This window comes from Pungitius pungitius, chromosome 5 (assembly GCF_949316345.1).
Source record: "Pungitius pungitius chromosome 5, fPunPun2.1, whole genome shotgun sequence".
NCBI classification, from domain to species: domain Eukaryota; kingdom Metazoa; phylum Chordata; class Actinopteri; order Perciformes; family Gasterosteidae; genus Pungitius; species Pungitius pungitius.
Window position 1 is genome coordinate 16,134,708 of NC_084904.1, and position 27,740 is coordinate 16,162,447.

The following is a 27,740-nucleotide window of genomic DNA, read 5'->3' on the forward strand; positions in this document are numbered from 1 at the left end:
AGTCTTAAGTGGATCATTTTAAATGATCACATTTGGCTCCTGGGGGCAGATATTTCAGTCAACGCTGTGAGCTTCATAAGATAACTGTTCACAGTGACCATGCTAACATGCAGATGTTTAGGAGTTGTTGCATTTATGTTAACTATTTTACTTTAGAACGTTAGCATTTCCTAATAAGAAATACACACGACTGAGGCTGATAAGATTGACATTAGTGTTTCAATTTAATTAGTAATATTTAGGTTAAATTAATAAATCAAAATTATTAGTTTATCCTCCTAAATATGTTTAATGTTACCAATTCCAGGTCAATCCACCAAGTAGTTGTAGAGATACTTCCATCATTGTCGTGTTCAGTCTCAGGGGAGCAGGAATATCTTTTGCCAAATGTCATATTTGGGAGAAAAGGGTTGAAAACGTACTCAGCGCAGATACAAATGAAATTATTTTAATGCATATTAGCACTTTTTAGATTTACAAATATAAACAGTATCACCTCCACCTGAAGTGGGTACAGCACAACACACTCCAAGATACACACACACCAACTTTATGGAGTCATTATTTAAACATATCCAAATTTGTTAAATGTAAATTGTCAAATATGTTTGGATGACTGCGTTATAGATCTTAAGGTCAACCGCCAGTCACACGTTTGCTATGGTTGACGCCTACTTTTGGGTTGTTGGCTGGCTTAAAACACTCAATAAAATATTTGAACGCATTATTTGACCCAACTCTGAAAGATCCATGTGTTACTTAATACACGAATAAATAGAATGTAAAAAGACATGAATAAGTTAATGTTGAAATGCTGAAGAAAAGCATGTTAAACACAACACTCAACAATTGCTAAAAGTATTAAGGTAAGTGAAGACATGAGGGTGTAACGGACATATGCAGTTTGATAGCTTTGTTTAATCATTCTTGAAATACATTCTATATATTCTGGATGTAGTTATGATAATTTAATCATATTTATTTCTGTACAGCTTATTTCTCAGATACTAAAGTTACATTAATGTCCAATACAGATTTTGGCACATAGAAGACGTGTATGAAAGCAAACTGAGGAAGGGGACAATTTTCTGTTCACATGCCATGCAGTCTCTCCGCTCGTCTCCGAGACGCTGAAACTCGTGAAATTCTGCTTGTATAAAATTGCTGTGTTTTCAAATAATTAAAGAATAAAAAATAAAACAACTCAAATACAAGCACGTCTTTATAAAAAGTACAATCGCAACACAAATGCATGCATGCTGTCTCCTCTCTGTCCGTCCAGTGAATGTCTGTCACCTCCTTAAGTCCATCGAAGATCTCCATCCAGAAATCTGTCTCAAACTGCGGTTTGTTTACTGTAACATTGATTCAGAAACCCAACACAGGGACCAGTTTAAGAAGAAAATAAACGTGTTCCTTTAAGTGCAAAGACAGTCTTTCATAAATGTGTGTCCTGGTAGGAACTAGCTGGTCTTCTGCAGGAGTTTGTCCTCTTTCAGTCTAAACGGGACGCTTACAGACATCTCCGCGATGAACCTTTCGCAGGCCGTCTTGGTCACCTGCTTGCAGAAGCGAAGGTCGATCTGACAGATGCTTCCGCAGCGCTTAAAAAAGTTCAGGGAATGGTCTGTGACGCGGTTACAAACTAAAAGAAAACAGAACAATAGTATGTCACAAACTTGTTACATTACACAAAAAGGGTTTTATATTTCTCGCATCACGTCAACAGAGATGTATGTAGGACCAACACAAATTATGTAACCAGACTCCTAACATGCTCCTGTCTTTTCCTGTAAACTCTACTGAGACGGGACCCGACCGACAGACTCACTTAACAATGATGACTAGAGCTACAACTACAGCTTGCAGCGCTAACTACTGCATGTCCCACCTCATAGTAGTCAGGTCTTTGTGGCATTTGCTAATTGGCTAAATTGTAAAAACACAAGAAAAAAACATTAATGCCTGGTCTTTAAAAAAGAAAAAGAAAGACATTTTGGAGACGTCTACCTTACTACTGTATCACCCCTTAACCAATAGGATACCACTATAATGGCTCTATTCCTACCCTGCTTTCGCTGTGGTCCCGAGTCTCACCTGAAAGGTTGATATCTGTGAGGGAGTCTCTGGTCGTGGTCCCTGCTGCTGTCAGCAGGTTGACAGACTGGTCATTGATATGGTTGCAGTAGCTCAGGTCCAGCATGGACAGGGAGGGCATCTGCCGACTGATGAGACGTAGAGACGTGTCGGTGATGTCCAGCCCGGCCAGCCTCAGGTCCTCCACGTTGCGCAGCTTGCAGCGGTTGTCCAGCTGACCTGTGGGTGGGTAACGTGAGAAACCTCCCAGATCAGTAGCTGTATCTGGTCAACAGGTGCATGGCAGCCAACAAGGATTGTTAGGATGCAAAGCGGTTAATGAGGAGTCACCTAGTCAACTTCTAATTTGCATTAAACTTTAAACCAAATTCTGAAGTTCTGAAAGGAGAAATGTTTTAGAGAAAATAACCTCTAATTTGGAGCATGATGCAAGATGAAGTAATCAACTTTTCAATCAACACATTTAACCCCCCCCCCTAGTTACCTGGTCTGTTGTCTGTGGGGGGCGACAGGAGGTCCCTCATCTGTGGGTCTTTAAGTCCCTCCACCCACTGGACGTCCAAGGTGCGCAGCAGGGGGCAGCTGGAGGTGCAGAGCGCGGACACAGCTGCCCACGAACACCCCGATAACCGCAACACCCGCAAACCTAAAAAAACAACACAGCGGCCCTTTACGACGCTGACACGGAACCACAGAAGCACCAGAGAAACAGAGGTTTCCTTGTTCACAGATCGATTAGCGCTCATGGTTGGGTACCTGGCAATCTATTTATAAGCCAGCTTAATTGTTTCTTGGAAATGTTGGTCCAGCTGAGGTCCAGAGAAAGGGGCTGTCGCCGGATTATCCCACTCAGCATGAGTGGAGTGATGGAGGTGCAGCGGTTCAGGTCAATCTTTGTCCAAAGTCTCTTATCACAACACCTTGACATCAGAGAGAAAGAGTGAGCTTTATGTTATTTCTTTAAAAGGATTTGTACATTGTGTTCAGATATATATATATTTTTTTCTCCCTCTGCTATAACTGCGCTGTTGCACATTAAAAAAGTTAACATGCCATGCGTGCCCTGTGCACCTACCATCTGTTCCACGTCTTGCAAACCCTCATGCAGACACACAGCTCCTGGTGCGCCAGGTAGCCGAAGATCTTCATCCAGACCTCGCGCTGTATGACGTGCGTTTTACCGTCCCTCAGGGGCAGTCTGTCGGGAGGCGGGCTTATCGGCGGGGGCCGAATGACGTGCCGCTCCATTTGGACGCACTTGGGCGGCGAGTGCGGGGGCACCGGCCGGTTGGTCGGCGTGCTCCTGTTGAAGCCCAGCGGAGTGATCTGACTCGGGTAGAAGTGGCGCAGCTCCCAGGGGGTCCCGTTCATCTCCTTGGCCTTGAGGTGGGGCCTCTGATCCCCGAGCTCGATGCCGTTGCGGAACAGCCTCTTGGGCTCCTCGTTTTCCGTCTCCGGCTCCACCTTGAGGGGCTGCCGGTTCTCGTTGGCCAGGCAGTCCTCCGTCTTCTGGATTTCCTGGTTCAGGGCTTTGCTCAGCTCTCGGCTCAGCTCTCTGTTAGGCAGGCGGCGCTTGCGGCGAGCTTTAGGACACGGCCCTTTTTCCTGGGTCTCACTCCCGGCCTCGCTGCTGGGGCCGGCCTGCGGGGAGCTGCACAGGGACTGGTCGCTGTCCCCGACGGGGGTTTTAATGCAGGGATTCAAAAGTGCATTCTTGGAGTCCTTTTCATCCCCTTCTTCTTCGGTGTCTCCAAAGGGCCCTTTCCTCTCGCCGACGCCCCGGTAGGGAGGCCCCCGTCCCTCCTCATCCTCCTCCTCGTAATACGCGTCGTCGTCCTCCTCTTCGGTCTTGATCTGGTGCAGAAGTTTGGAAAAATAAGGATCGTCCGACTTTTCCTTTGAAGAAAAAAAAGGTTTTGTATGAGAATCACTTTGGTTTTGCACAACAAGCCCTTGCACCTAAAATATCACTAAACAAAAATCCGTCACCGCACAAATGACACCAACCTTCTTCCTCAAACCGAGGTCCTCTTCCTCGTCGTCGTCAAACAGCTTCCTCTTCTTCCTCAGCTTGTCCTCGGGCCGTGGCCGCGGCAGGTTGCTGGGAGAGAGCAGCGGCGGCTGCCGGTGGAGAGACTCCTCGGGTCGGAACCTGGGCGTCTCCTCTCGGTCGGGTCTCCTCTTGGCTGCAGAACAAGCGTCCCCCACCTCCTCCTTCACAGGCTTCTGTTCCCTCAGCAGAGAGCCGGGGAGGTTGGAGGCGTACTTGAACCCCGGACCCCTTTTTTGCTTCAATACCAAAGGGGACACAAATTTGCGAGACAACTTTATACCTTTTGCCTTAAAGCCGAGTGGCAGGCCGACTGTACTGGCGTCGTGCCTGAGGTTTAATAAAGTGTGTCACGGTGATCACAACACAAAACATGTGTTAGTCGGTGGTTTCCTGTTCCTGAAACAAACAACAGTCACACGCGAGTGACTTTCAGAAACTAAAAAAAAAAAAAAGTATGAAAATAGGATGTGGCAAGCCGATTTGCGTGCACACACACACATAATTATATACAAGTGATACTTTGCAGAATGCCCCAGTAAGAAAATCTTCAGAAGGCGTAAAATGTAATTGTTTTTAAGAGTGAACACACAAACCTCTTAAAAAATAAAAAAGGCTGAATATTCGTACTCACTTTTCCACTTTTCCCAGCGTGGTTGCATTTGGGACATTCCCAGCAGTTGGGGAGTTCATCGTTCACCACCCCCGAGGCATCGCTCACCTGATGAACCGACAACAAGGTGCGACGGATTTCAGTGCGGAGAACAACCCACTTCAAAAACGCTGTCCTATGTCAAGATTTGTTTTCAACTCAAACAAGACGAGGGATGTGAAAATGACAGCGCTGATGTGTTCCTGCTGAGCAGGTTAGCCCAGTTAACTTGCTGACACTTGCCTATGCATTAGATAGAGAGGAAGTACAGTTAAAGTCTCCTTTTTTGAGAAGGTTAAATAAGCACCTCTGAATGGATATACTTTTTCAAAATGTTTGTTTTTGTACAAAACTGAGAGAAAAAGAACAAATAAACAGCTTAGTCGTTGCATGCAACTAAACGGTGCTTGTTCGAAAAACTGGTTTGACAAAGCCTGTCGTAGCCTGAATATTAACAGGGTGTGTGGCGCTTTACATTCTGTCCTTTAGATCACAAAATGGTTTTCGTGCCACATCTACAACGCTCTATCAGACGGCTAATAGTGTCACATCCCCTTTGAGGCCACCAACACTTTTTTCATTTCTCAGTAGTCAAATTTCTTAATCTGGATTACTTGCGAAGCAAACCCATTCGAGCCGTGGAAACCTCTGGGGCCACGTAATGACGATGACTTTGTTCGGTTGTATAAACAACACCCCATCCAATTACCTTCAGCGGCTGAAGTCCAAACGGCTGAGTCACTCACATTATGTTACAGCAAACTGCTACAATGATCCCTGGCACACTGCCTCACACAGAAGTGAGTCACTCTGCCAGTGACTTAAACCGAGGTGAAGTAGTTGGACTGCTCCCTCTGTACCTTGAGACAGTTGGGATGGACGATCTCGTTGCAGATAGAGCACTCCATCAGCATGAAGTTGAACTTGTCCTCCTCTTCCTCCAGTGTGTCCTCCTTGCCTGCCTCTTTGCACACAACACACACCGCTGTGTGAGGCAGAACCGGCTGGATGGACGCAGAGAACAGGAAGGGATGAATACAGTTTAGCCTTTTATATAGTTAAACTAGAGCGACCGCTCTATGGAACCACAAGCGCCACCTTTTTGAAAGGCCAACAAACTTACAGCAATGCACTGTCTCATGATGCACGACTGCTTCATGCGCCCCGGCCCGCCGAACTTCTTCATGTCCTTGCAGAAGTGACACTCGCCGCACTCGGTCCGGAGGCACGCCTCACACTTGCGGCATCGCGTCCTCCGGCGTCTCGCGCCGGACGAGGTGCGATTGGACGGCAGCTTGACGGCCGACGACGTCCCCACCTTGGGCTTCGGCCTGTTGGCCGCCCGCTGCTGGAAGACAAACGGAAGATGGGAAGGTCAAATATAAAGAGATAAAAAAAAAAAGTTTAGTCCTGAGAAGAACAAATATGTGGGTCTTGAGGTCGAAACATACTGTCTACTAGTCATTTTATCTGAATCTGACGTCAAACTGATTCCAGATACGTGTCATAATTCAACATAGCAGCAGATTCATTTCACTGTTTTGTTTAAAAACAGGCTGATCCTGCTGCGTTTTGACAAATACTAACTAGACAGAAAAATAATCTATTTACAAAGATGTAAATAGGTAAATTGTAAAGAATTGTTTGAGAAGCTAGAACCAACCGATGCTTAAAAGACAAATCAATATATAGAAAATAAAAACACAATCAGCGCTTCTTCTTCTGTTGATGAACTAAATCAATAATTGACTACTAACAATCTGAAATGATGATCCTTTTATATAATAAAAGCCCCACAGCTCTGACCTTCACTTACATATCCTCTATAGTTGACTTAGTAAATAAAAGAAAAGCTACCATGGATATTAAACTCATCTTCCTGACACACACACACACACACACACACACACACACACACACACACACACACACACACACACACACACACACACACACACACACACACACACACACACACACACACACACACACACACACACACACACACACCCTTGAACCTATGTTCCTGATTTCATGTTTGTAAATTCCTCACATTTATTTTAAGTCTCTTCCCTGTTGCCATGGCAGGACTGTAAAGTGCTATGAAAATAAGACAAATCATAGACCGTTGGTGATTCTTGTTCTAGCAGGAGAGCAGGTTACCTTGGCAACACGTTTGCCTTGCTGGTGGCAACTGTCTGAATAGATGACTGCTAGAGATGGATAAAAATAAGTGCAGAGGAGGATTTAACGGGAGGCTGTGAACACTCCTGCGTTTATTGTGGAGACAATGTAACTGATCACTGCTACTCCTGCCTGACATGTCAGTTCATGGTAATTTCCTTTCTAGATAACAATGCGAGAGGGCAAAGGACAGGTCAGACAGGTAACGCAAGATGCAAATAGAACAAGCTGTTCCAGGCCAACAACCATCAAACCAATGCTGTCAGAGAAATATTACCTCAACAGAGAAGAGAAACCGGCTCTGATTCTGCTGACGGAGGAAACCGCCTCAGTAGAATATTAATGTTGTCCATATCTTTTTTTTTTTTTGTTCTCCCTCAGGAGGACTTTGAAATGATGCCTTTGAAATAAAGGAGTTTCTTTCCAAATTTTATGATTTCCCAGAACAGCACCGTGTGTTTTGCCTTCTGTTACTGATGGAGAACTTAGCGGAGGGAATAATCCATCTGACAGCTTTCCACAAATCCATCAGACTACCATGAAAATGGGCTGCTGCTGCGGCTGCAGGGTGGTTGACTGTCAACGTCACACAATTTCTTTTAGTTCAGCAGCCTCCCTATTTTCTTGACCTTGTCAGACAGACACACACACACAACTGATTTTCTAATAACATATCTGGACAAAGCTATGAAAAGTGTCCATGCTCATTTCCGACCACTACAACCAATGCACATTTCTGCACATTTCCATTCCTGGTTCACTCTGACAACAGATAAGTAATTGCCGTGAAATTGGCAAACACATCAGAGCCCTTAGCAGAGTGTGGTTGCCACAATCAGCTGACCCGTCTCCACTGTTACACTGTGCAGTAATATGTCAGGAATTTGGGATCAGTTCCTCAGGTCTGCTAAGAAAAACATGGCCTATATTCAGCGTCTTTTGACTCTCGGAGGGAGGAAGACCCAGGGCTCGTGTACAGTGGGCCCTCGACACAAAAATCAGGCGCAGGGGAGGTCAAAACAACCCCTCCGATGAGCTGTTTGCGGGTTTTAACATTGTGTAAGCACAAAAACCTGGCTCTTATGTCAGCGCCTCTCGTATTTCGGGAGCCTTGTGCAAAGTCCCATAAGCTCGGGGAGAGAGCGTTCATGCAGTGAACCCTGCAAGAAATCCACCTCACAGCACAGATACAAACTTTCTAGTGAAGGACTGTCAAAACACAATGTGTTGAGTGTAACTTTTGGCACAAAGCACCAGTGCTGCACATTCCTCCTTCTGGTGCACAACAGTGAGGACGAAATACTGCTGAAATAAAAATCACCCAGTAGTTTTTCCAGAGGTTTGATGGAAGGAGGGGTGGGGGGGGGGGGGGGGGGGTCACCGGACCCCAATTTGGGAACTACTAGAAGTAGAGCCACTTCATTGTTCCCTAAACCCATCCCCCTCCATGGTCCCAGACAATATTTTTGCCTAAAGCCTTCTTAAAGGCACAGAGTGAAGAGGCAAGTTTGAGGAAGTGTGAGAAAATGAATCACAAGTATGCTTTTTTGTTTGTTTTTTTTGCCCTTACGGGACATGTGTGTGATTTACGTATACATGTGTGAATAAACAGCTTTCCACGGAATGAAGGTCTATGGTCCTGCAGCCAGCGAGGGGACACGGAGGTTAACGCCAGGATGAGAGGCGTATTAAGAGGTGGTCAGTGCGAACTGGGTCAGTAAACGTGCTAACGTGATAGATGGTGTCCGAGGAGGAGAGGACACGGTGTGTTTGGACCGCGCGAGGAATCAATTTCCGAGTCCAATAAAAAAAAATTAAAACACACACACACACACACCTTGATCACAACATTGACTCCAGTAACGTTATTTAGCTTTAAAACTCGGTTTACGGAGAAGGTTTCAACCGGGGCTGAACTCAGGGGGGAAGAGCGGGTGAGAACCTAACGTTAACCTGAAGCAACTGGAGAAAAGAAAACACCATTACGCTCACAAAAGGCTTTCTTTCCCGCAGCACACCGCTGACAATAAACACCGTACGCATTCACCGAGGTCACATGATGGAATTTGGCGGCTCTGACCTGCTCAGACTCTGAATCATATTCCTCATCGTCTCCGCTCAATGACAAGGCCATGGCTCCTCTCTCTCATCGTTCGTGAACAGAACAGAAAACTAACATGGCTGATCACGCATCGAGCTTAGCTCATCGCGCGCGCCCCCCCCCCTCTCCTTCACATCGCTCCAACACAGGGCAGCTGGTAGCAAAACGTGATGTGTTCAGGAACCATGAGTAACACGGGAAACACCTACTTCCTGCTTACTTCACGCATCTAACGTAACAGCATTTAGGTTAGCGACGAAAAACGGTCGACTGAAAATGTTGATAACGGTAATTATATATCACTATTTCATATGTTGAATGTGAAATAGTGTTTAGATATTTATGCAAGGCAGTTATACAAAACTTGGCGGTGCATAGCGTGGCAAAAAAACATTGGCACGCTTTGCAACGATTATTTATGTAAGACCTGATAGCAGCACTGAGGCGACAGGAAACGAAGATCAGCAGTAAATACAAGACGGCTCACTCAGACACACGTCCGTCTTCGCTTCTGCTGTTTTAGTGAGTTATGGTCAAGGTTAAATTCCATTGGAATACGTAACAATATGTGTAATAAAAGGTTCAAATGTTGTTGCGTGATGGCCAAACAATATAACAGGTTTTGTCTGATTTCCGTGCGTCTGAGGAGGTTTCATCTTCCTAACACCAGACACAAGCATATAAAAGCCAGAGCAGATGTACAGGTATCACTATATTTTAAGAGTAATCAACACCCATCATTGATTGCACTGTTAGATGTTAAATTTGATGACATTGATCATTTGCCTAATGTGTTTTGTGGGATTATTCATTTATTAGTTTATAATGACCACAGGAGTACTGTTGATCTGTTGTTCATATTTAAATTAAAGGTGGCCAACCGCAGCCTCTGAGTAATCGCTTAATTTAAAAGGTTCACTATACTTGTGTACAGAGACTGTGAAAAAATGATTTCCTGTGGTAAGCTAACATTTTGTATCATTAGCCATACATATATATTTTACAATTTTTCTGCAGGTCTCAATTTTAAATGAAAACTGTTTGGGCTATAACCCCTTCTAATTCCATAATTTCCTCTTGTGATGAAAACACTTTTAAAATTAAAAATATGTATAAACGTGTCGCCCAGAGCTTCATTGCCTTGAGATCAGATTTTGAGATCAGATGTTCTAAAAAGAAATGATTACACTGGAACAAATGCTAGTGTGAATTTCAAACTTTACCAAAATATCTTCCAACATATAAATAATTGGTGCCCAATTCATGAATTAACTGGTACAAATGTGTACCTCATACCCCAAGAAAGATTCTCTTGGAAAATCAACTTCAGTTTTCTGACCCTCTCCCTGAGATGTCTTGTGTGTGTCTGCCCTCAGGTGGTGGGAGACTGTTCAGTGCCAAGGAAGTGACTTGTCTTGTTTACTCGCTTGGCCAGAAGTTGTGTGCCGGATGTTGTGGTTAGATATGCGAACTTGCAAAAAACCTCCTGAATCCTCCGTACAACAACCCACAAGGAACAAAACACTGTTGGATTTACTCTAACTTTATAGTAGATATAAAGTGCAATTATATATATATATATATATAATGAGGATGTAATATCACATCAAAAAGTGTTGCTAATCGCATGAAATGTCAATGGCTGTTTTACCAATGCAACACATTAGCAGACTCCTGTTGTTGGCTTATTTGCTCTTATTTGTCAAAGCCCCCCAGATGTATTCTAAGCTGCTGACAGTGAATCCAGGAAAGGCGGCCCGCCTTAAACCACAGCGTGGGCCGCAATTACACGCCACTCATGAATGAACTGCAGCTAATGGGATAACGCTGTTTCTATTTCGAGGACATAAACCAGACTTTCGCAAATGAAAAGACAAACATGCTCCATGACCAATAACTCTCCCAAGGAGGCGCGCGCTGCGGCTCCAGCGCCCCTGAGCAGCATTGCATTGTGGGTATATTGTGTTTCCTGGTAGACCCACTGACGGAGTCGGTCAGCTGTTGTAGGGAAGTTTTGACATAGTTTGGTAGCTTTTATCTAACGTCTTACTTCTAGAGAACTAAACTCCCGGCGCGGCCCCTTTCGCCCCGTCATCTGTCTACTTCATCGAGAGCCATCCTGTAAATTCATCCGGTTCATCACTTCACATTTATAAAAGTAACTGAGAAAGTAACTCGCCGGAAGTTTCGGAATGAGTTTGAACGAGCACTCCCTGCAGGCTCTGTCATGGAGAAAACTCTACCTGAGTCGAGCCAAGTTAAAAGCCACCAGTCGCACCTCGGCTCTGTTGTCCGGGTTCGCGATGGTAAGTTATAATTTGACTATCCCTGACACTCCGTGGGCTATTTACCGCACGGACACGCGCTGCGCGCAGGCCGTCGGCGTGAGCTGCAGAAATAATGCGCATGTGACGCAGACGATTGTTTCCGAAGGCTGTGGTGATTGCGACACTTTGCAAGGCCGATAACGTTATTATTCATCATGAATTACCGTCGGATTTCTGTAAGGTAATTGCACCCGTGTGAGACGGTGGTCACAATATCTTAAATAAAGGTGCACTTGTGCAAAGGTAAGGGGTTTAAACTGTATAACTTCAGAGGGCTTGCCTACTCACCGTCACGTGTGGGATAATCTTCCGCAATAACAAGTAGACCACACAACCACATTCATTTGTAACCATCTTTGATATTGTTTTTTTAATTCAACGTACAAATGAACACCAATGCCATCTATAATTTAAACTAATGGCCAATTTATTTCTGAAATGTAGTGTTATACAACATGACTCAGGACATATCTGTACGTAGAAGAATAATAAACAACTTTAATCAATTTAAGTGTTACCATGAAGCTATTCAAGTTCCCCTAAAATGTATTAAGAGCAGAGCATCTGCACAATGGTAAATGCATCACTCAGTTGTATGCATATCATGCAGTATATGCAGTGCTATAAATATGACAGCCATGTTCATTGTGTTAATAACTGATGCAGGCTTTTTTTTTTAAGGATTTCAGCAGTTTGCACATCATATGTTGCTATTCAATTATCAGGCGTGAAAGTAATAATGTTCTTCTATAATGTTCTAGGTTGCCATGGTGGAGGTGCAGCTGGATCGCGATCATAAGTATCCTGATGGGTTGCTGATAGCCTTCAGTGCCTGCACCACAGTTTTGGTTGCCGTACACCTCTTCGCCCTCATGGTCAGCACCTGCATCCTTCCTAATCTCGAGGCCGTCAGCAACGTTCACAACCTCAACTCTGTCCACGAGTCCCCCCACGAGCGCATGCACCGCCACATTGAGTTGGCCTGGGCCTTCTCCACAGTGATCGGCACCCTCCTCTTCCTGACGGAGGTGATGCTCTTGTGCTGGGTGAAGTTCTTGCCCCTCGAAACAAAACTAAACAACAGCACCATAAGCTCTGGTCAGGCCGCAGCCATCGCTTCCACCTGCATCATGGTGCCGTTTGGCATCGTTTTTATCGTGTTCGCCATCCACTTCTACCGCACACTCGTCAGCCACAAAACGGACCGGCAGATCAAAGAGCTGGAGCAGGTCATTCAGCTCCAGAACCAGCTGGACCACAGGGGTGAGAATGACGATCTGAAGGTCACCCTCAATTTCCCCTGAAGATATATTCTGTTGCATCAACGCCAGCAGACATTCAACAATGCCGTTATTGTGAAACACCTTATACAAGCTTTATTTTTATTATCTTTTTGGCTATGAACTTTGCTCCAATGTTTTTTTTGGGATGGCAGGTGGGATTGCAAGCTTAATCCGTCTAGCTTTGTAGGGTGCACCTGTGGCCTGATTATCTTCCCGTGGCGGATTGCAGAGATTTCTCCCGTTTGCCTTGCTTTAAATTAGCTTTTGTAGGGAATCTTACCAAGCATGTGTTATATAAGACCCAATTTGCACATTAAACCACAGCTGAGAGTTCACAACTTAAATACAAAATACTGAAATGTTATATTAATTTACCGGCTGAATGCAGTAAAACCAAATATAAGGATTAGGTTCCTTTTAAAACTATTTTATGCTCCTGTGGTTGTGCAGCTTTTTACTCAACAGACTATTGAGTAAGACTTTTTCGTAGAAACATTTTATTTTGCCTTTCTTGTTTGTCTCAAAATTGCTCAAGATTTGAGCAAAGTATTTTCTAAGTCTTTCAAAAATCAAATGAAATGTATCAGTCCTACTGTATATTTGTGCAATCGAAGGCAAAACATCCGTTGTTAAAAAAAAAAGGGAATACTGTGTCTTACTGCAGTGCAAATAGTTCTATGGCAAGTGTTTAGCAACAACCAAAATGACTTATAGAGCGCAGCCTTTTGAGCCTGACGTCTGTGTCTCTGTAAAAGGACAAGATTGTTTGTTTTTTTTGTTTTCAAGCTACATTTGTGAATATAGTGTAATCTGATAAAGTGTTACTGGCTCCTAAGATAGCATGTACGTGTTGGAAATGCTGTGTCTGTATATTTTGTGTGTAGTTTACAAGCGTTGAGCGTGTTCGTACGTTTTTGGGTTACAGTAGAGTGTGAAATATAGGATGTGTTCTTTTTGTCCTTGTGGCACACTGTTGAAAGGTTTAAATTGGGTTTGACCCTTTTTTATCACCTTTACTGCAAACTTGGAAAACAAAAAACTATGTTCAAGATGAATACTGTATGATACTGTAATGATATCTAGGAAACGTCATGGTCATTATTGCAGTTATAATTTTATAACCATTCTCTAACACATGCTTTGTCTCAAAGTTATCTACCAGCTCCAAAATTTGGCTTCCTTCTGTTTATGATGTTTCTGGAAAAACTTTTCAAAAGGAACGAAATAAAGACTAGTTCATTAATATGAACTGCACACTCTTTAGAAATCTATAAATGCAAACGTAGGCCTGTTTCTTTTGTTCATTGTTTGTGTTTTTTTATACGTTTGTAAGTTACTGTCTAGTAGGGTCCCGCTCAACAAAAGGTCAAAAGCACAGCTTTACAATGTTTGGTTTTGAGTAAATACTGTATTTTAAGTTTTGCTTATGTGTTTTGTTTTACTGTAGCATGTAAAATCTGGCCTTTTTGTGGTTGATACCAGTTTGAGAATAAAACTATACTGAGATAAGTTGGCTTTTTTTTCCTAGTGATTTTTTTTAAACATTGGTATGTATAAAAGTAGGAAAAATAAACAAAAAAAAAACTATAATTATATTATACAATGTATGTCATACCATAACCAAATGGCATGGTTTGGGTACTCTCAGTTGCCCACAATAACCTGCATTTGGTATTGTGTTCACATTCCTTTTGGCCTTTTCTGCCTGTCAGGGTAGTTTTATTGGCACAAATTCTTTGTGTGATAATCAAAAGTAACAATAATGATTTATTAATTGGGCCTAAAGGAGTTTGTGCATCTTAACAGCTGAGTATAAGTAATGGCATTCCCTCAGGCCGGAATACAACAAGACTTTCTCTTGTAGTTCTGCTTTCCACACAATAAGGACCCTATTCCAGAAATGATGCACCTATAACGTTACCACGGAAAGAACATATTGAACAAAGTTCACATAAGTCAAATATTTAGTCTAAGATATCTTTTTATTCCCATTACATTTTTCAACTTAACAAAAATATAATATATCTACCAATCACCAACAATTGATTGTAGTATGAACTCAGGGAGCAGAGAAACACACCTGTCACCTGTTTATCCACCTCCCCTCCGACAGGCTGTGTCCTTCCGCCACACCGAAAGATCTATTTTCTGTCTCTGTCTCCGGCGGATGGATCCGATGTCCAACCTGCGCGACTGACTGCGAGAACACCGACAAATCACAGCAGCTTTTCCACAATGTTGCCCCACCAAAGGACACCACTTTTGAACAGGTAAGCAAGATACCATTGTTTTGTTCGAATTAACTTGGAGGGTTTTGACGCGGTGCCGCGTCACAACCAGCCATCTGTTGAAGAAGGAGACCGTCTCAGGTGATGCTCTCCATCACCTGTCGGGGCGTGTTAGCCTCCAGCGGCGGAAGAAAAGGTGAGCTAGCTGGCTCTATTTACCACCGTGCCACCCGTGACAGCACACGGGACGTGCTTTTGTGATTTATTCCCAGGCTTTGACGAATGTAATGGAAAGCGAACAACAAACTACTGAGAGAGACACGCCGCCTCAGCACTGGAGAAGTTGCAAGTTGATTATTGACCCCGCGTTGACGAAAGGCCTGTACAAAGTGTACCGTTATGATGGACAGCACTTCAACATACCCGTGAGCATCTCTGCAAATATCTGCGTGTCGCCTTCTATTTCATTGAAATAAATTGCTCCATATATTGCGCCAAACCTGCATGCGCGTTTGATCTTTTTTGGCTGACGGGTGTTGTTTGCTCCGACAGGTGGAGGACTTAGGTCTGTTTCCTGTGGAGACGCTCAGAGATCCGCGCGTCAGCCGCCTGTGGAGCAAATGCAGCGAGACGCAGCTTTCCATTGCTAAATTCAAGGTAATCTCCTCAATCACGGTACCAATGCAGATATATAGCAAATACTCATCATAACAATGAAGGTTGCGAGATAATTGTGCATGTTTATGTCATTTCAGTTGGATGAATGGTATGTTGGTCCTGTTCCTCCCAAAGAAGTGACGTTTTCCAGGTTGAATGACAATGTGAGGGAGACCTTCTTGACTAATATGTGCAATAAACATGGGAACGTTGAAGACGTGGAGATTTTTTACAATCCCAAGAACAAGAAGCATTTAGGGATCGCAAAGGTCGTCTTCGACTCCGTGCGAGCTGCAAAGGACGCAGTGCAGCACCTGCATCAGACGTCCGTGATGGGAAATGTTATTCACGTGGAAATTGATCCTAAGGGTAATTGATTGGAAACACCTCTCAACTTTTAACGAATAGAAAATATACATTCGAATTTGTTAATTGATTTTAATTTGCCACTTTCCTCAGGAGAAAACCGAGCGCGGTATCTCCAGCTCCTCTTGCGTGGCCTTTATACTCCTTGGACGCTGCCGGTGGTCGGCAATGAGCGAGGCATTCACAGCTTAATCGACACTTTGCTGGTAAATATTTTAGAGCATGCTCATGATGGACAAGTAACCGCATATTCAATTTCCAATTAACCAGCTGATCCATTCCTAATTATTAGGCATGGTTATTGTCAGGGGTGTCCTTTATGACCTCTGTATTGTCCGGTTCCCGCAGGGCAGCGCAGCCACACAGCGACGTGGGAGCATCTCGAGCCCCTACAGCGTCGCCACACCCCTCTCTCTGGACACGGCCTATTCCAGTATTTGGCAGGATACACCTTGCAGCTCGGGGCTTACGCCGCGTTCTCAGGGAACCCCCCGAACTCCTTGCTTGTCTGTAACCCCGCTCTCTCAGGACTCTTGCTACTCCAGTCTTCAGGCAACTCCCGTTCTCCAGGGGGAGTCGGTCCACAAGCCTTCAAGACGTGAGCTCTGCCATCGTAAATCTGCCAGGTTTCCCAGGGGATCCGGTGAAGTCTCAGATTTCAACTTTATTTTGAAACATTGTCAGCCACAAGCCCCGCCCCCTTTCTCTGCCCAAACACAAACTAAGCAACTTGCTCTGTGGGATCACAATGCACAGTCCTCTTCTCACAATAACGGAGAAGCTTCCTTTAACCCCGCCTCCCCCTGTCCGGAGTCCAGCGACGTGGTCGGCACCACACCTCAGGCCTCGCATCAAACCGGCAGTCCTCTTCGCGTCGTGAGCATTCATTTTACGATTGACCGGCAGACGGCAGCATCCTCCCCACCCGGTGGCCATGCATGCATAACCCACTTATCTCCATCTGCCGGTAACTGTTCCTCCAGTAGCCCCCAGCCGGAGGTGGAGAGTTTGGACTCCCGAATTGAGAGTTTGCTGATCAACAGCCGGATGTCTGAGCCTTCATACTTTGATAGAAAGACTTATGACACCGATGTGCACTCTCAGGACAGCCCGACCTCACCTTGCTCCGCCAACACCCCCCCTCCCTCGGAGGACTCACAGGTTGGCACTCTGAACTCCAACGATCCGCTGGGCGTCAGTTCAACATCGCTCATTGAAAATGAAGAGGACGAAACCACTCGAGCGGTTTTGTTTTTAACAAGAAACTCAGAGTCTCCGTCTGATCTCACGCATTTTGAAAGGAGCGCTGATGCAAACCACGAAAAAGAGGAAGAAAGGTTACGGTCATTCTCATGTCCACAGGTAATTCCTCCACATCTCTTCATAAACAAATGATTATAATGAGAGTAGTAGTTATGTTGTTATAAAAGTATTAGTGCGCTGCCGCAAATTCATATTTGTTTGTGACATTCCCAGGACCACCATGCGGCAAACGAGAGTAAGAGGCACTCAAACAACCAACCTTCCAGAGCTTTGACGACTACAAAACAGATTTCCTCTCTTCCTCCGCCGCTGTTGTTTTCTCTCAACAGCGCCACTCAAGTCGATACCTCCAGACCTCCACCTTCCATTAAATCCGGGTGCTTCCGTCCCCCTCCAACCCTTTTCCCTTTCCCCATTCCTCCCTTCCCCCGAACTATTCCACCCGTCCCACCTCGGCTGCCGAATGGCACCATCCCCATCCCACCTCCTGGTTGGATCCCACCCCCGGGTCATCATATTGGGATCCCCATTCCTCCTCCACCTTTTCCGGCTCCTTCTTCTATTCCTGCCCCACCAACCTACCTCGGGCCCCCTCCAGCTTTGAGGCCGCTGACTTCTGTTCCACCCCCTGTGCACAGTGCACGCTTACCATTCCCTGTACCCCCCTGGCCGGCTCCACATTTCCCCAGGTTTAACCCCTTTGTGCCACCACCAGATTTCCCACTTGTGCGCGAAAACCCTCATAAAGTCACCATAGATAAAGTTTTAGAAGACATCATGGATGAACTGAGGTCAATCGTTAAGAAGGACATGACCCGTAGAATGATTGAAGGCATCGCTTTCAAGGCATTTGAGGACTGGTGGGACTGCCAAGAAAAAAGAACCAAGGTGAGTTATTTCACATCTCATAAGTAAAAAAAATGGCCCGTGACCTCATGACGCTAAACGGTTTATTGAATTATGTAATTCACAAGATAAAAGTGCCTCCTTTGAAAAGTGGAGCAGCAAGTGTTGAAGAGAGGATCAAACGAATAAATCCCCCCAGTCTCGTCACTGGCCGGGGCAAAAAACCTCCACTGCCCTCCTTCAAGGTAAAGTATTTTAGGTAAAGTATATGAAACACACCACCCTTCAACCTGAGCGATGCATAAATGAATGAACTGGAAAAATAACTCGTTACGCAGGTAAAAAGGAAAAGAGCCGATGATTCTGCGATCACAGAAGAGACAGAAAATAGTTTGTGTTCTTCCCACGAAAGCTCAGGTCAGTGCTTTTAATTCAATCAACCCTCATGTAACCGACGTTACAACGCGTCCGTCTGCTCTGACTGTTCAATGGTGTCGCTGTCTCTTTCCGTGAAGAAGTCAAACGGGGGGATGACAAAGTGAAAGCTGCATCTGAGAGAGCCAAACGCAGACACGCAAGACCACATGAGCTCGAGAGCGATAATGATGATGAAAGGAAAGACCAAGATAAGGATCCTCGAGACGAAGAAACGACAGCAGACACGGGGAAGGCTGTTGTGCCAGTTGATGATGATCCTCAAAATATGGTGAGTAGGGATTTTCAACAAAAAAAGAATTACAAACTAAGCAGACATGTTAAACGTTTCCTAATAATAAAAATCTGCTTTTCAAATGAATTAAATCACATCTTAATCAACTGATGGGTAAAAAAAAAACCTTGAAAATGGTAAATTGGATAAGATTGCTAAGATATAACTTATGCTTTATTCAGCGTGACGGAGATTATGACGATGGCGATGATGACGATGGCGATGATGGCGAGGATGACGATGGCGATGATGACGGAAATAACCCTCAGGAAGAAATGGAGTTGGCACAAAACCACACAGAAGATAAAGATGCTGTCATCTCCCAAACTGGTGATGGAGTGCAGTGCTTAGGTAGCGGTACGTTAACAAATCATGCAGTTCAAACTCTTTGTGAATATATTCACTTACCTGTGATAAAATAATGTTGTTCCTTTTTTTCAATTGAAGATGCTTTTTCCGAGAGCAGCTCCTCGGAGGACAGCGAGCACTCATCCGAATTCGACTCCTCTGACTCGTTCTCAGAGAGCTTCGAGGACTCTTCCGACTCCGACCTCAGTCCGGAAGATGAAGAGACGGAGGAGGAGGAGGCCGACCCCTCTGCTGTGTGTATTGTCATATCGTCAGACGAGGAGCCGATGGAACTTGAGCCCCCAGTCACCCCCTCAGCCCCGTTTACCCCTGGCGCTCAGCTGGAGCTGGGCCGTCAGGACTGGTCGGATCCAGATCATAATGAGGAGACTGAGGAGAACCTCGACAGATCCTATCAACGGGACCCCTTTGACTTGGATGTTCTGATGGATCTCCAAACCAGCGGACCTCAGGACCGTCTGCGGACCCCGTCGCCTACTGGATGTCCAGGTGCTGTACACTAGTTGAAGTGTTGGGAACATTTGATATTAATTGATTAATCATCAATAAGTCAAAGTAGTTAATGGTTATTTTACTGTTAAAACAAGTATTGTACAGATGAGATGAAACGGCATAGGAGAGTTATCACAGCTCGTCCTCTGGTGTATACACAGGGTCAAAGGAAACTGTTTGAACAATGTAAAACAATCGTGAAAAAAATGTTTTTTTTATTCATCTGTGCGACAGTGATGCTACACCTCGATGTGGAGATGGAAAGCCCGGGCTGGACGGAAGAGTTGTTTGGGAACATAGAAAACTTGAGGCCTCTTACTCCTACCGGCTGCGTACTGGACAGTGACCCTGACCTTCTGATGAGAAGCAAACCCACATCCCCAGCCGAGGAGGAGGTGGAACGACCACAAACACCGGGCAAAGGGATAGTGACTGAACTGGGAAGCGAGGACTCTGGCGATGAAGCCTTCTCCCTCTCTCCAACAGGCACCGAGCTCAATCTGGCTCTCTCTGACGTCCGGCCCTCGTATCCATCGTACCGGGATACGCCCAAAACTCCAGGCAGAGAAGATGGACGTGGCCGCTCACGGCAGACCTCTGGCAGAGCTCCAGCAACACCGGGCAGAGGGACGGCCACGGCTATGCTCCCGACCCGCCGCAGTCCGCCTCCCGAGCCATACATGTCTAGCAATCCGTATGTCACGGCCCCAAAGACTCCTGGAAAAGACATCGTCCTGCCCCGCAGGGCCCTGGTCCGCGGGAGGAGAACGCAAAGGGTGACGACCTTGGCGCCCCCGTCGTATGGCCCTCCCGGATTCTCTCCCGTCACAGTGGCCTCTCCATGCAGCCTCCCCGAGTCTTCGTCGGACTCCGCTGATGAAAAGGATGCGCGGACCCACCCGGGTGTGAAAAAGAAGCCCCTGCAGGGACTGGAGAACGTGCCCCGGCGCCTGGATGAGGAGAACAGTCGAGAGAGAGAGAGACGGTCATCAAGGAGAAAGCGATGGAGGAGGCTTAAGAGGAGGTGGAAAATCCGTCATCGGCAGAGATCACTCAGCAGAATCGACGGCAGGCGTCTTCACAGGTGGCGTTCACCGTGTGAGGAGAGGAGGATACTTCACAGTGTTTGGAGGGAGGGCCTGGATGAGGAAGATGAAAGGCTGCTGCGGTCTACATATGAAAGGCTGCAAGCGCGGGATAATGGCTTCGGGTGGATCAGTGACACCCTGTGGATAACTCACCCTCATATCCTTTATTTAACAGAGTTCCATGTTGGATTTAATGTTGAGATCAAAGTTTACAGAAAGGAAACTCAGCAGCTAATATTATGTGAACAGATCATAATTCCCTCATTTATTATGTTTCTTAAAAAATCGTTAATATCTTAAAATAACACAATACAATTAAACATTGTACACTGTGGGAAAAGCCAATAGCATTTCATACTTATGTACTTTTATGTAGGTTTGCCATTAAAATCAGTAAGTAACACATTGAGATAAATCGTGCTTGACACACAGCATTGTAGCTAATCTGTGCTTTAAAATCCTTAACTGCTGCTCACTGACAAAAGTCTTCACAGAAATGAGCGAGGAGCATGAATCCTGGAAGCCAAAACACACGACCGGCTCTGCTCGCAGCGACGGGTTCTACAAAATTAGCAGGAAAGATAAAATGAAATACCTCCACGCAAAGCTGGCCTCTGAGCCTCCAGCTCCAAGTACTCAGGTATTAATGCGGTTAGATGATCTCTCTGCCCAGTTCATTCAGTCCGATGCTTAATATCATCATGTATTTCCCCAGGGGATGTGCGTCCCAGCTCGGCAACCGATCTCACTGCGTGCAGGGTCTGACTTCAGGTCGGAACAGCGTCGCCTGCTGTCCACTTTCAGCTGTGATAGTGACCTGGTCAAGTTTAACCAACTGAAGGTAATTCAACTTGTCAGATAACTACACCAAAAAAAGAATTTGTTCTCGACTGCTAGCTTTCCTGTGTTGGTGTTTCCTACAAGTATGTGTGTACATACACATCCAGGTGATTTCATTTCAATGTGCATTTTACAATAACGATGAATGTGATGAATGTGTTTTGCACAAAATACTGGAAAGTCTTCATGTGAGACAGAAAAAAACGGTTAAATGCAGAGACCTGGTTGAGGTCAGAATTGTATAGCCCAGGTGCAAGTTAGTGTTGTTAACAAATTACATTTATTTGTCACATTATGTATCAGTTCCGAAAGAAGAGGATTCGTTTCAGCCGGAGTCATATTCACGAGTGGGGCCTGTTTGCAATGGAGCCAATAGCAGCAGATGAGATGGTGATTGAGTATGTGGGCCAAATCATCAGACAGGTAAGAGATTCCTAAGTGAATGAATAGGCTTGGATATAATTTCATAATGTTCTCAACCGTTGTTTACTTGCTGAAAAGAATTTACCAATTTTCGACTCAATTCGATTGTTTTTCCAATGATTTAATAATTTTTCATAAAATGGGTGGAGCTTTAAACCAACGATACAGCTTATATCTCTGAGAAGTGCTCTTATATATATATATATATACCGAAATATTTCCTAATTAAATCAATGTTGAATTGGATAACACATTGAATCAGGAACTTGTGAATGGAATTTAAAAGGATTCAAGAAATCGGTGACGATGCGACGCTCAGCCCTAGTAACAAATGTCCCCTGACTTGGCCTGGTGGGCCCCTGGGACCCGCTGGTTGTTCTGGGTACTTTCCAAGCGCTGGAGGAGGGAGACATTAATAAACAACACTCGCATCAATCGGCACGTCTGTTTTCCATCTCCTCAGGGCATCGCTGACATGAGGGAGCAGAGGTACGAGGAGGAGGGCATTGGAAGCAGCTATTTGTTCCGGGTGGATCAGGACACCATCATAGACGCTACTAAATATGGGAACCTAGCCAGGTTTATCAACCACAGCTGCAACGTGAGTAAGAGCCGTCAGTGCCATGGATGGAGATGAAAGTGATGAGAAATAAGATCATTTGTTTATTGAGATTGTTTTTTTTGCAGCCCAACTGTTATGCAAAGATCATCACTGTGGATTCTGAGAAGAAGATAGTGATATACTCCCGACAGCCGATACGCATCAATGAAGAAATCACATATGATTACAAGTTTCCCATTGAGGAAACAAAGATTCCCTGTTTGTGTGAAGCGGATAGCTGTCGTGGATCCTTGAACTGATCTCTTAAGGAAGTGTTCCGATTATGAGGCGATTCAAAGTTACCTGGGGTACAGTACAATGTAAGCACAGGCCAAGCAGATGTGTCAGAAAAGCCATTTTGGAGGAGCTCATAGAAACACTGCACACGAGTAAAGGGGCTGCTCAGGGAATAATGATTTAATAAACTGTGCTAAGCAGCATGTAAGACTGCAACGTATTATCAATGGAGGTCTAGCATGAAATAGTAGTTTTGCCTCCTCAAAGTACTGGTAATCACTGTGAAAAACAAAAAACTAATTATCTGGTAAAACAATGCAAGAAATTACATTTGGATGTAAATGAATGAACACAGTTTCACACACAGTTTATAATTTCTCTCCTTCCCCACAGTGAAAGACTCCATCGGCTCTCTGATTGTCATTCAAAAAGGCCTTTGTTGCAATGTGAGGTCTGTTCTGGTCCAACAAAGTGTATAGTTACATGTTTTCATTTTTGAGAGCTTAAATTGTGTTTCGCTTGAGTCAAGCGTGTATCACTAATGTCAGTTTTTTTAATTAAAAAAGTGTTGTAATTAAGTTGGGGTTAACTGTTCCTTCTATCTTGATACAAACAACTCATTCAGTTATCAGTAATTGAGTACTTTTTGACAGATAAAATATGTTACGTTGTAATAACACATGCAAGTTACAAATTATTAGACTATTAAAAAAGTAAAAGGACATGAACAGAAAGAAGAAGAAACAGAAATCACATGTTCTTTGAAATGCTGTCCGGTGTCAGGATGGTCAGGTTTCCCCTCGCTTGCTGGTCCGTTTCGATGGCCTCAAAAAGAGCCTTGAAGTTCCCTGCACCGAAGCCCTGTGGAGAAATCATGAGTTTGAGTGGCGTTGTTGAGCCTTGTTCCCCCACTGATGAACAGAATGGCGGTTATCTATCCGGTGGCGCCCTCACCTGGTGGTTATGTCTCTGAATGACTTCCAAGAAGACTGTGGGGCGATCCTGAACCGGCTTCGTGAAGATCTGCAGTAAATAGCCATTGTCGTCGTAGTCCACTAAGATATTCAGCTCCTGGACACAAAGAAGGTCACAAGATAACATTTTCCATGAAATGAATTGGTAAATATTTTCTCCACCTGGTTTGGTGATGCTGAATAGTTGACTAATGTGTGCGGCCATTTTGTTGCCTCATTACAGCAGTTCAGCAATCAGTCAACAAAGGAGACAAACAAAACACAATCAATTCTTTGAGCAAACATGACGTGACGTTCAAAGGGACATCTGTCCTCCAATTTGGTTAAAGAATGATATTAGTTCTGACCTGCAGAACATCAAGGTCCTCTGAGATTTTGACCTTTGAGCCTTTCAAGTTCTTCCTCAGTAGTTGGTAGTAGGTGTCGGGCACACACATGAACTCCATGCCACGCTCTTTTAGGTTACGAATCTACAAAGAAGAGATCAATCGATAGCTGCTGTGTTTTGGAATACATCCACAAAGTCATAGCGCTTTGTAGACTCACCGCAGTGATGATGTCTGATGTGTTCATGGCTATATGCTGCACGCCCGGACCTCCGTAGTACTCCACGTATTCCTGTGAGGGAAAATGTGGGGACGGGATACCTGTTCTTTAACTTGTTGTGCAGATAAATAAGTCCACATTTAAAGGTGCAAAAAGAACATTGCCTGGATTTGAGACTTCCTCTTCCCCATAGCAGGCTCGTTGATGGGCATCTTCACCGTCTCTTCGTGGTTTGCCACAACAATGGAGCGCAGGGCACTGAACTCTGTCTGAAGCTGCTTGTCATCGACTGACCAGAAGCGGTGAAAGAGAAGGTTTCTTTGATACCTTTTAGGACAAAAAGCTGTGATCAAAAAGCTGCATTGGTTCAATTTCAAAAATCATATGGTGCTCCAACACTCGGGAACTTATGTTGAAGCATTTTCTAATGTTTGGGGTCCTTTTCTGATGCATTGTCAGCAAAGTTTGTACATGCCAGAAGTGTCTCTAGTTTTTATTGGTTAAGAGCAAGTTTAATGAGGCTCTTCCCATCAGAATGTCTCAAGCCAAAGTCACACCCCTCTTTCCAGGATCAACCAATGAGCATGCTCCTTTAGAGAACCGCCTCTCCCCGCCTTTTAATCTCTATACGATTGGGTAAAAACCCAATCCAGATGTGTAAAACTGCTGGAGCCCCTCTTAAAAAATGCAAAGTCATGCTGACCACGGCCCCGTGTAGAGCAGAGCTTTATAGGAACCAGACGTCCTCTGCCTCCTCTCCACCGATCTGAAGAGCTGGTATGTTGTTTTTCACGTGTGACACACTGAGTGCTTCTAAGCTCTCTCAAATAATGAGTTGATGAGTTGAAAGTCCCTTACCAATCCACCACTGGGACCATCTCATCATACGGTTGGTTTCCCACGACGTGGTCAATGAAGTTCAGTTTTCCACTTGGTCTGCATGGAATCAAAAGGCCACAACCATAAGCTGTCATTCCGTCGTCATAATTTTACGAACATTATGGTGACTTTTCGTACACTCACAGTTTGGCTAGTAAAGGGTCCTTGAAGTCAGGGACCTGGAAGCCTGGCAGGAACAACCCGCTGTACTCGGCCCTCTCCACAAAGGTGTGAGTGGTGTCTCCATACTGCAACACACATAGGCAGGTCTACAATTCTGGCATTTTTTAGCTTATAATTTGATTACATAGTGTGGTAAAATAAAAAAGTGACTAAATGTTTAATGTAAGTTGGTAGGATTCATACTTACTGTTTGAAGCACAGCCACCCTGACTTTACCGTACTTGTCCTCCAGGGTGCAGGGCTCCTTTACAATAACTGCACCTCGCTCTCTGGCTTTCTGTCCACAAGGATATTTGGTAAGTGATTATATCACATTAATAACATTCATTTTCAGTCCCATTCCGCGTTGACCTCAAAAGGAAATGGTGGTTTGGACAATGACTTAGAATGCACCGAAAGGAAAACCTGTAGTGTTACCTGCACAAGGAAGTCACAGTCCTGCACTGTGAAGGCAACATCCTTCACTCCATCCCCGTGTTTGACTAAATGATCACCCATCTCTGAAAAAGATGAGATTTTTTTCTATTGAGCAGCTCATGCATTTCATGCATGTGTGTAACATAATGATGTAAATGTAGTTTTATGCCAAATCAATAAGCGTGACTGGTCAACAACATTTTTATATGCTCACTAAAAGGGATTGTTTGGAGCTAATTTGACAAAAGCAAGTTAGGATATATCCGAAACATTGTTTTTCATAATTATTTTTCATTCCAGCAGGCAGTTTCAAGATATTATAATTGATTTGAGATTGGGAGAATATTTAACAGGGCAAATAAAACCATAAGGAAACTGTATGGTTTGCTAAAATATGAGTGATCTGTGTTGTGGCACCTCCTCTTTTTGCTGTCTTTAACAAGTGTGTTTTACATTCATGGAATTGTTGAAACTTCAAAAATATTTTTCCCTCTGACTACAAAAATAATTGATAATTACATCCATTTCCAACTTAAAAACAATTTTCATATTCATAGAGTATGTATTCTTAATAGTGACGTCATATTCGGACAAACGCAAATAAGTACTTAAGCCATGAAAGGCTACGTACCTTTGTTTCCAGGATTGAGGGCAGACGAGAACACATAAATGATCTACGAAATACAAAGTGAAAACATTAACCCCTCCTTCCCTATCATTTGATTTTCAATTCACAATTTGAGTCTTGAAAACTGTTTATTTAAAGCTTCATTACTGTAGTATTTCACTTGTTTGGAGAATCCTTTTTTTCTGACTGTGTCAGGTGTGTGCTGTACAGGAACGGTTGTCGGTTCTTTACCTTCCCCTGTCTGACTACGTGGGACACCACGTCACGACTGTCTGTCTCCAGGCCGCGGTAAGCCAGAGGCTCGAATCCCAGCTTGTTGCAGTAAAACGAGGCCGCCTGTTGAAGACAAGGATTTATACTCAACAGAAAATCCTGGCCATTTCTCTCATTCAATGTCACAGTTAACTGAGATATGGAAAGATGTCAACAGATTTACATGTTCTTATAGCGACCATTTTCAATGTACCAATTTTGGAGAGCTTGTTTTTTCTGTCTGCGCCGACGTTGCATCACCTGTTTGTACTCTGGGGTGTTACATGCTTTGCCCCCTCCACACCCTCAGGATGGCCAACTACATCTGTCTATAGTCTACACCTTGGTCTGTGTGAAGATTTGTCTCTAAAATATGTTATTTGTGCCAAAAAATGCACACGGAGCAGTTTGACTTGACTTACCTGTTTGGCATTTCCAACCCAGAATGTTATGTGATCAAAGCAGAGGAACCTTCCCTGCTCATGCTAAGGACGAGAACAGATATTTAGCTTCAAATGTTCAAGACCCTTAAAATAAAATAAAAGGTAAAAGTAAAAAAAAGCATGTTGAAAGGGAAAGATTAACACACACACTAAAGTTTTATTAGCCTACCTTTTCGCCTTTATCTGTGTATGTTGTCTGAAATGATAAAAGCACATCATAACAGCATTATATTACAGAGAAAAAACAAGGAACGATAATATGAAGGTGCACACATAACTTCTCTTCAACATAGGAATGAGAAAGAAGTAATTTGAGAATTATTATATATTATTAATTAATATTAACAGTGAAATGTAACTCACCATCTTGCTCCTGCTGACCTCACTGTCAGAATGAAATCAAGTGAAATGAATCCGTGAATTCAAAAGCTGAGAAGTGAGTTTCTAGATCCACACCCACCGGTGAGCAGGAGATGTTTGAGGAGCAGGAGGAGGCGGAGGGATGGTATTGATTCTTCATGCACTTTTGCTGTTATATAATGACTTTCAAAAAACAACTGGTCTGATCAGACCTCCTCCCTTAATTCACTTGCACTATTTTTTAG

At 44.2% G+C, this 27,740-nt stretch overlaps 4 protein-coding genes across 6 annotated transcripts; 2 read left to right on the forward strand and 2 right to left on the reverse strand.

The window, feature by feature from the left end:
- Positions 1 to 432: 432 nt before the first annotated feature.
- Positions 433 to 9,231, reverse strand: kdm2ba (lysine (K)-specific demethylase 2Ba). 3 transcript variants are annotated; one of them, XM_062562423.1, is made up of 10 exons: positions 9,064 to 9,231; positions 5,923 to 6,144; positions 5,660 to 5,803; positions 4,780 to 4,868; positions 4,105 to 4,393; positions 3,173 to 3,993; positions 2,854 to 3,017; positions 2,582 to 2,743; positions 2,098 to 2,316; positions 433 to 1,645 (listed from the first exon to the last, which is right to left on the reverse strand). In XM_062562423.1, exons 1-10 carry the CDS (start codon positions 9,115 to 9,117, stop codon positions 1,464 to 1,466), a joined length of 2,346 nt encoding a protein of 781 aa, XP_062418407.1. In that variant the 5' UTR covers positions 9,118 to 9,231; the 3' UTR covers positions 433 to 1,463. The 3 variants fall into 3 exon arrangements, with proteins under 3 accessions (XP_062418407.1, XP_037337444.1, XP_062418406.1); XM_037481547.2 differs by having other exon boundaries at positions 4,105 to 4,386; positions 4,782 to 4,868; positions 5,923 to 6,147; XM_062562422.1 differs by having other exon boundaries at positions 5,923 to 6,147.
- Positions 9,232 to 11,031: 1,800 nt separating this feature from the next.
- Positions 11,032 to 14,207, forward strand: LOC119224526 (calcium release-activated calcium channel protein 1-like). Its single transcript, XM_037481549.2, has 2 exons — positions 11,032 to 11,390; positions 12,173 to 14,207. Exons 1-2 carry the CDS (start codon positions 11,277 to 11,279, stop codon positions 12,713 to 12,715), a joined length of 657 nt encoding a protein of 218 aa, XP_037337446.1. The 5' UTR covers positions 11,032 to 11,276; the 3' UTR covers positions 12,716 to 14,207.
- A 906-nt stretch (positions 14,208 to 15,113) lies between these two features.
- On the forward strand, positions 15,114 to 22,836 carry LOC119224523 (histone-lysine N-methyltransferase SETD1B-A-like). The gene is made up of 18 exons (XM_062562421.1): positions 15,114 to 15,347; positions 15,475 to 15,579; positions 15,678 to 15,948; positions 16,039 to 16,151; positions 16,294 to 17,307; positions 17,422 to 17,443; positions 17,477 to 18,096; positions 18,183 to 18,299; positions 18,393 to 18,471; positions 18,570 to 18,760; positions 18,997 to 19,120; positions 19,211 to 19,621; positions 19,859 to 20,869; positions 21,189 to 21,352; positions 21,428 to 21,553; positions 21,856 to 21,975; positions 22,439 to 22,576; positions 22,663 to 22,836. Exons 1-18 carry the CDS (start codon positions 15,210 to 15,212, stop codon positions 22,834 to 22,836), a joined length of 4,938 nt encoding a protein of 1,645 aa, XP_062418405.1. The 5' UTR covers positions 15,114 to 15,209.
- Positions 22,837 to 22,901: 65 nt separating this feature from the next.
- hpdb (4-hydroxyphenylpyruvate dioxygenase b) lies at positions 22,902 to 27,740 on the reverse strand. The gene is made up of 14 exons (XM_037481548.2): positions 27,499 to 27,740; positions 27,305 to 27,331; positions 27,115 to 27,177; positions 26,672 to 26,776; positions 26,444 to 26,486; positions 25,813 to 25,895; positions 25,583 to 25,672; positions 25,357 to 25,460; positions 25,192 to 25,269; positions 24,498 to 24,660; positions 24,334 to 24,405; positions 24,135 to 24,257; positions 23,768 to 23,884; positions 22,902 to 23,674 (listed from the first exon to the last, which is right to left on the reverse strand). The coding sequence occupies exons 1-14, from the start codon at positions 27,499 to 27,501 to the stop codon at positions 23,564 to 23,566; spliced, it is 1,182 nt and encodes a 393-aa protein (XP_037337445.1). The 5' UTR covers positions 27,502 to 27,740; the 3' UTR covers positions 22,902 to 23,563.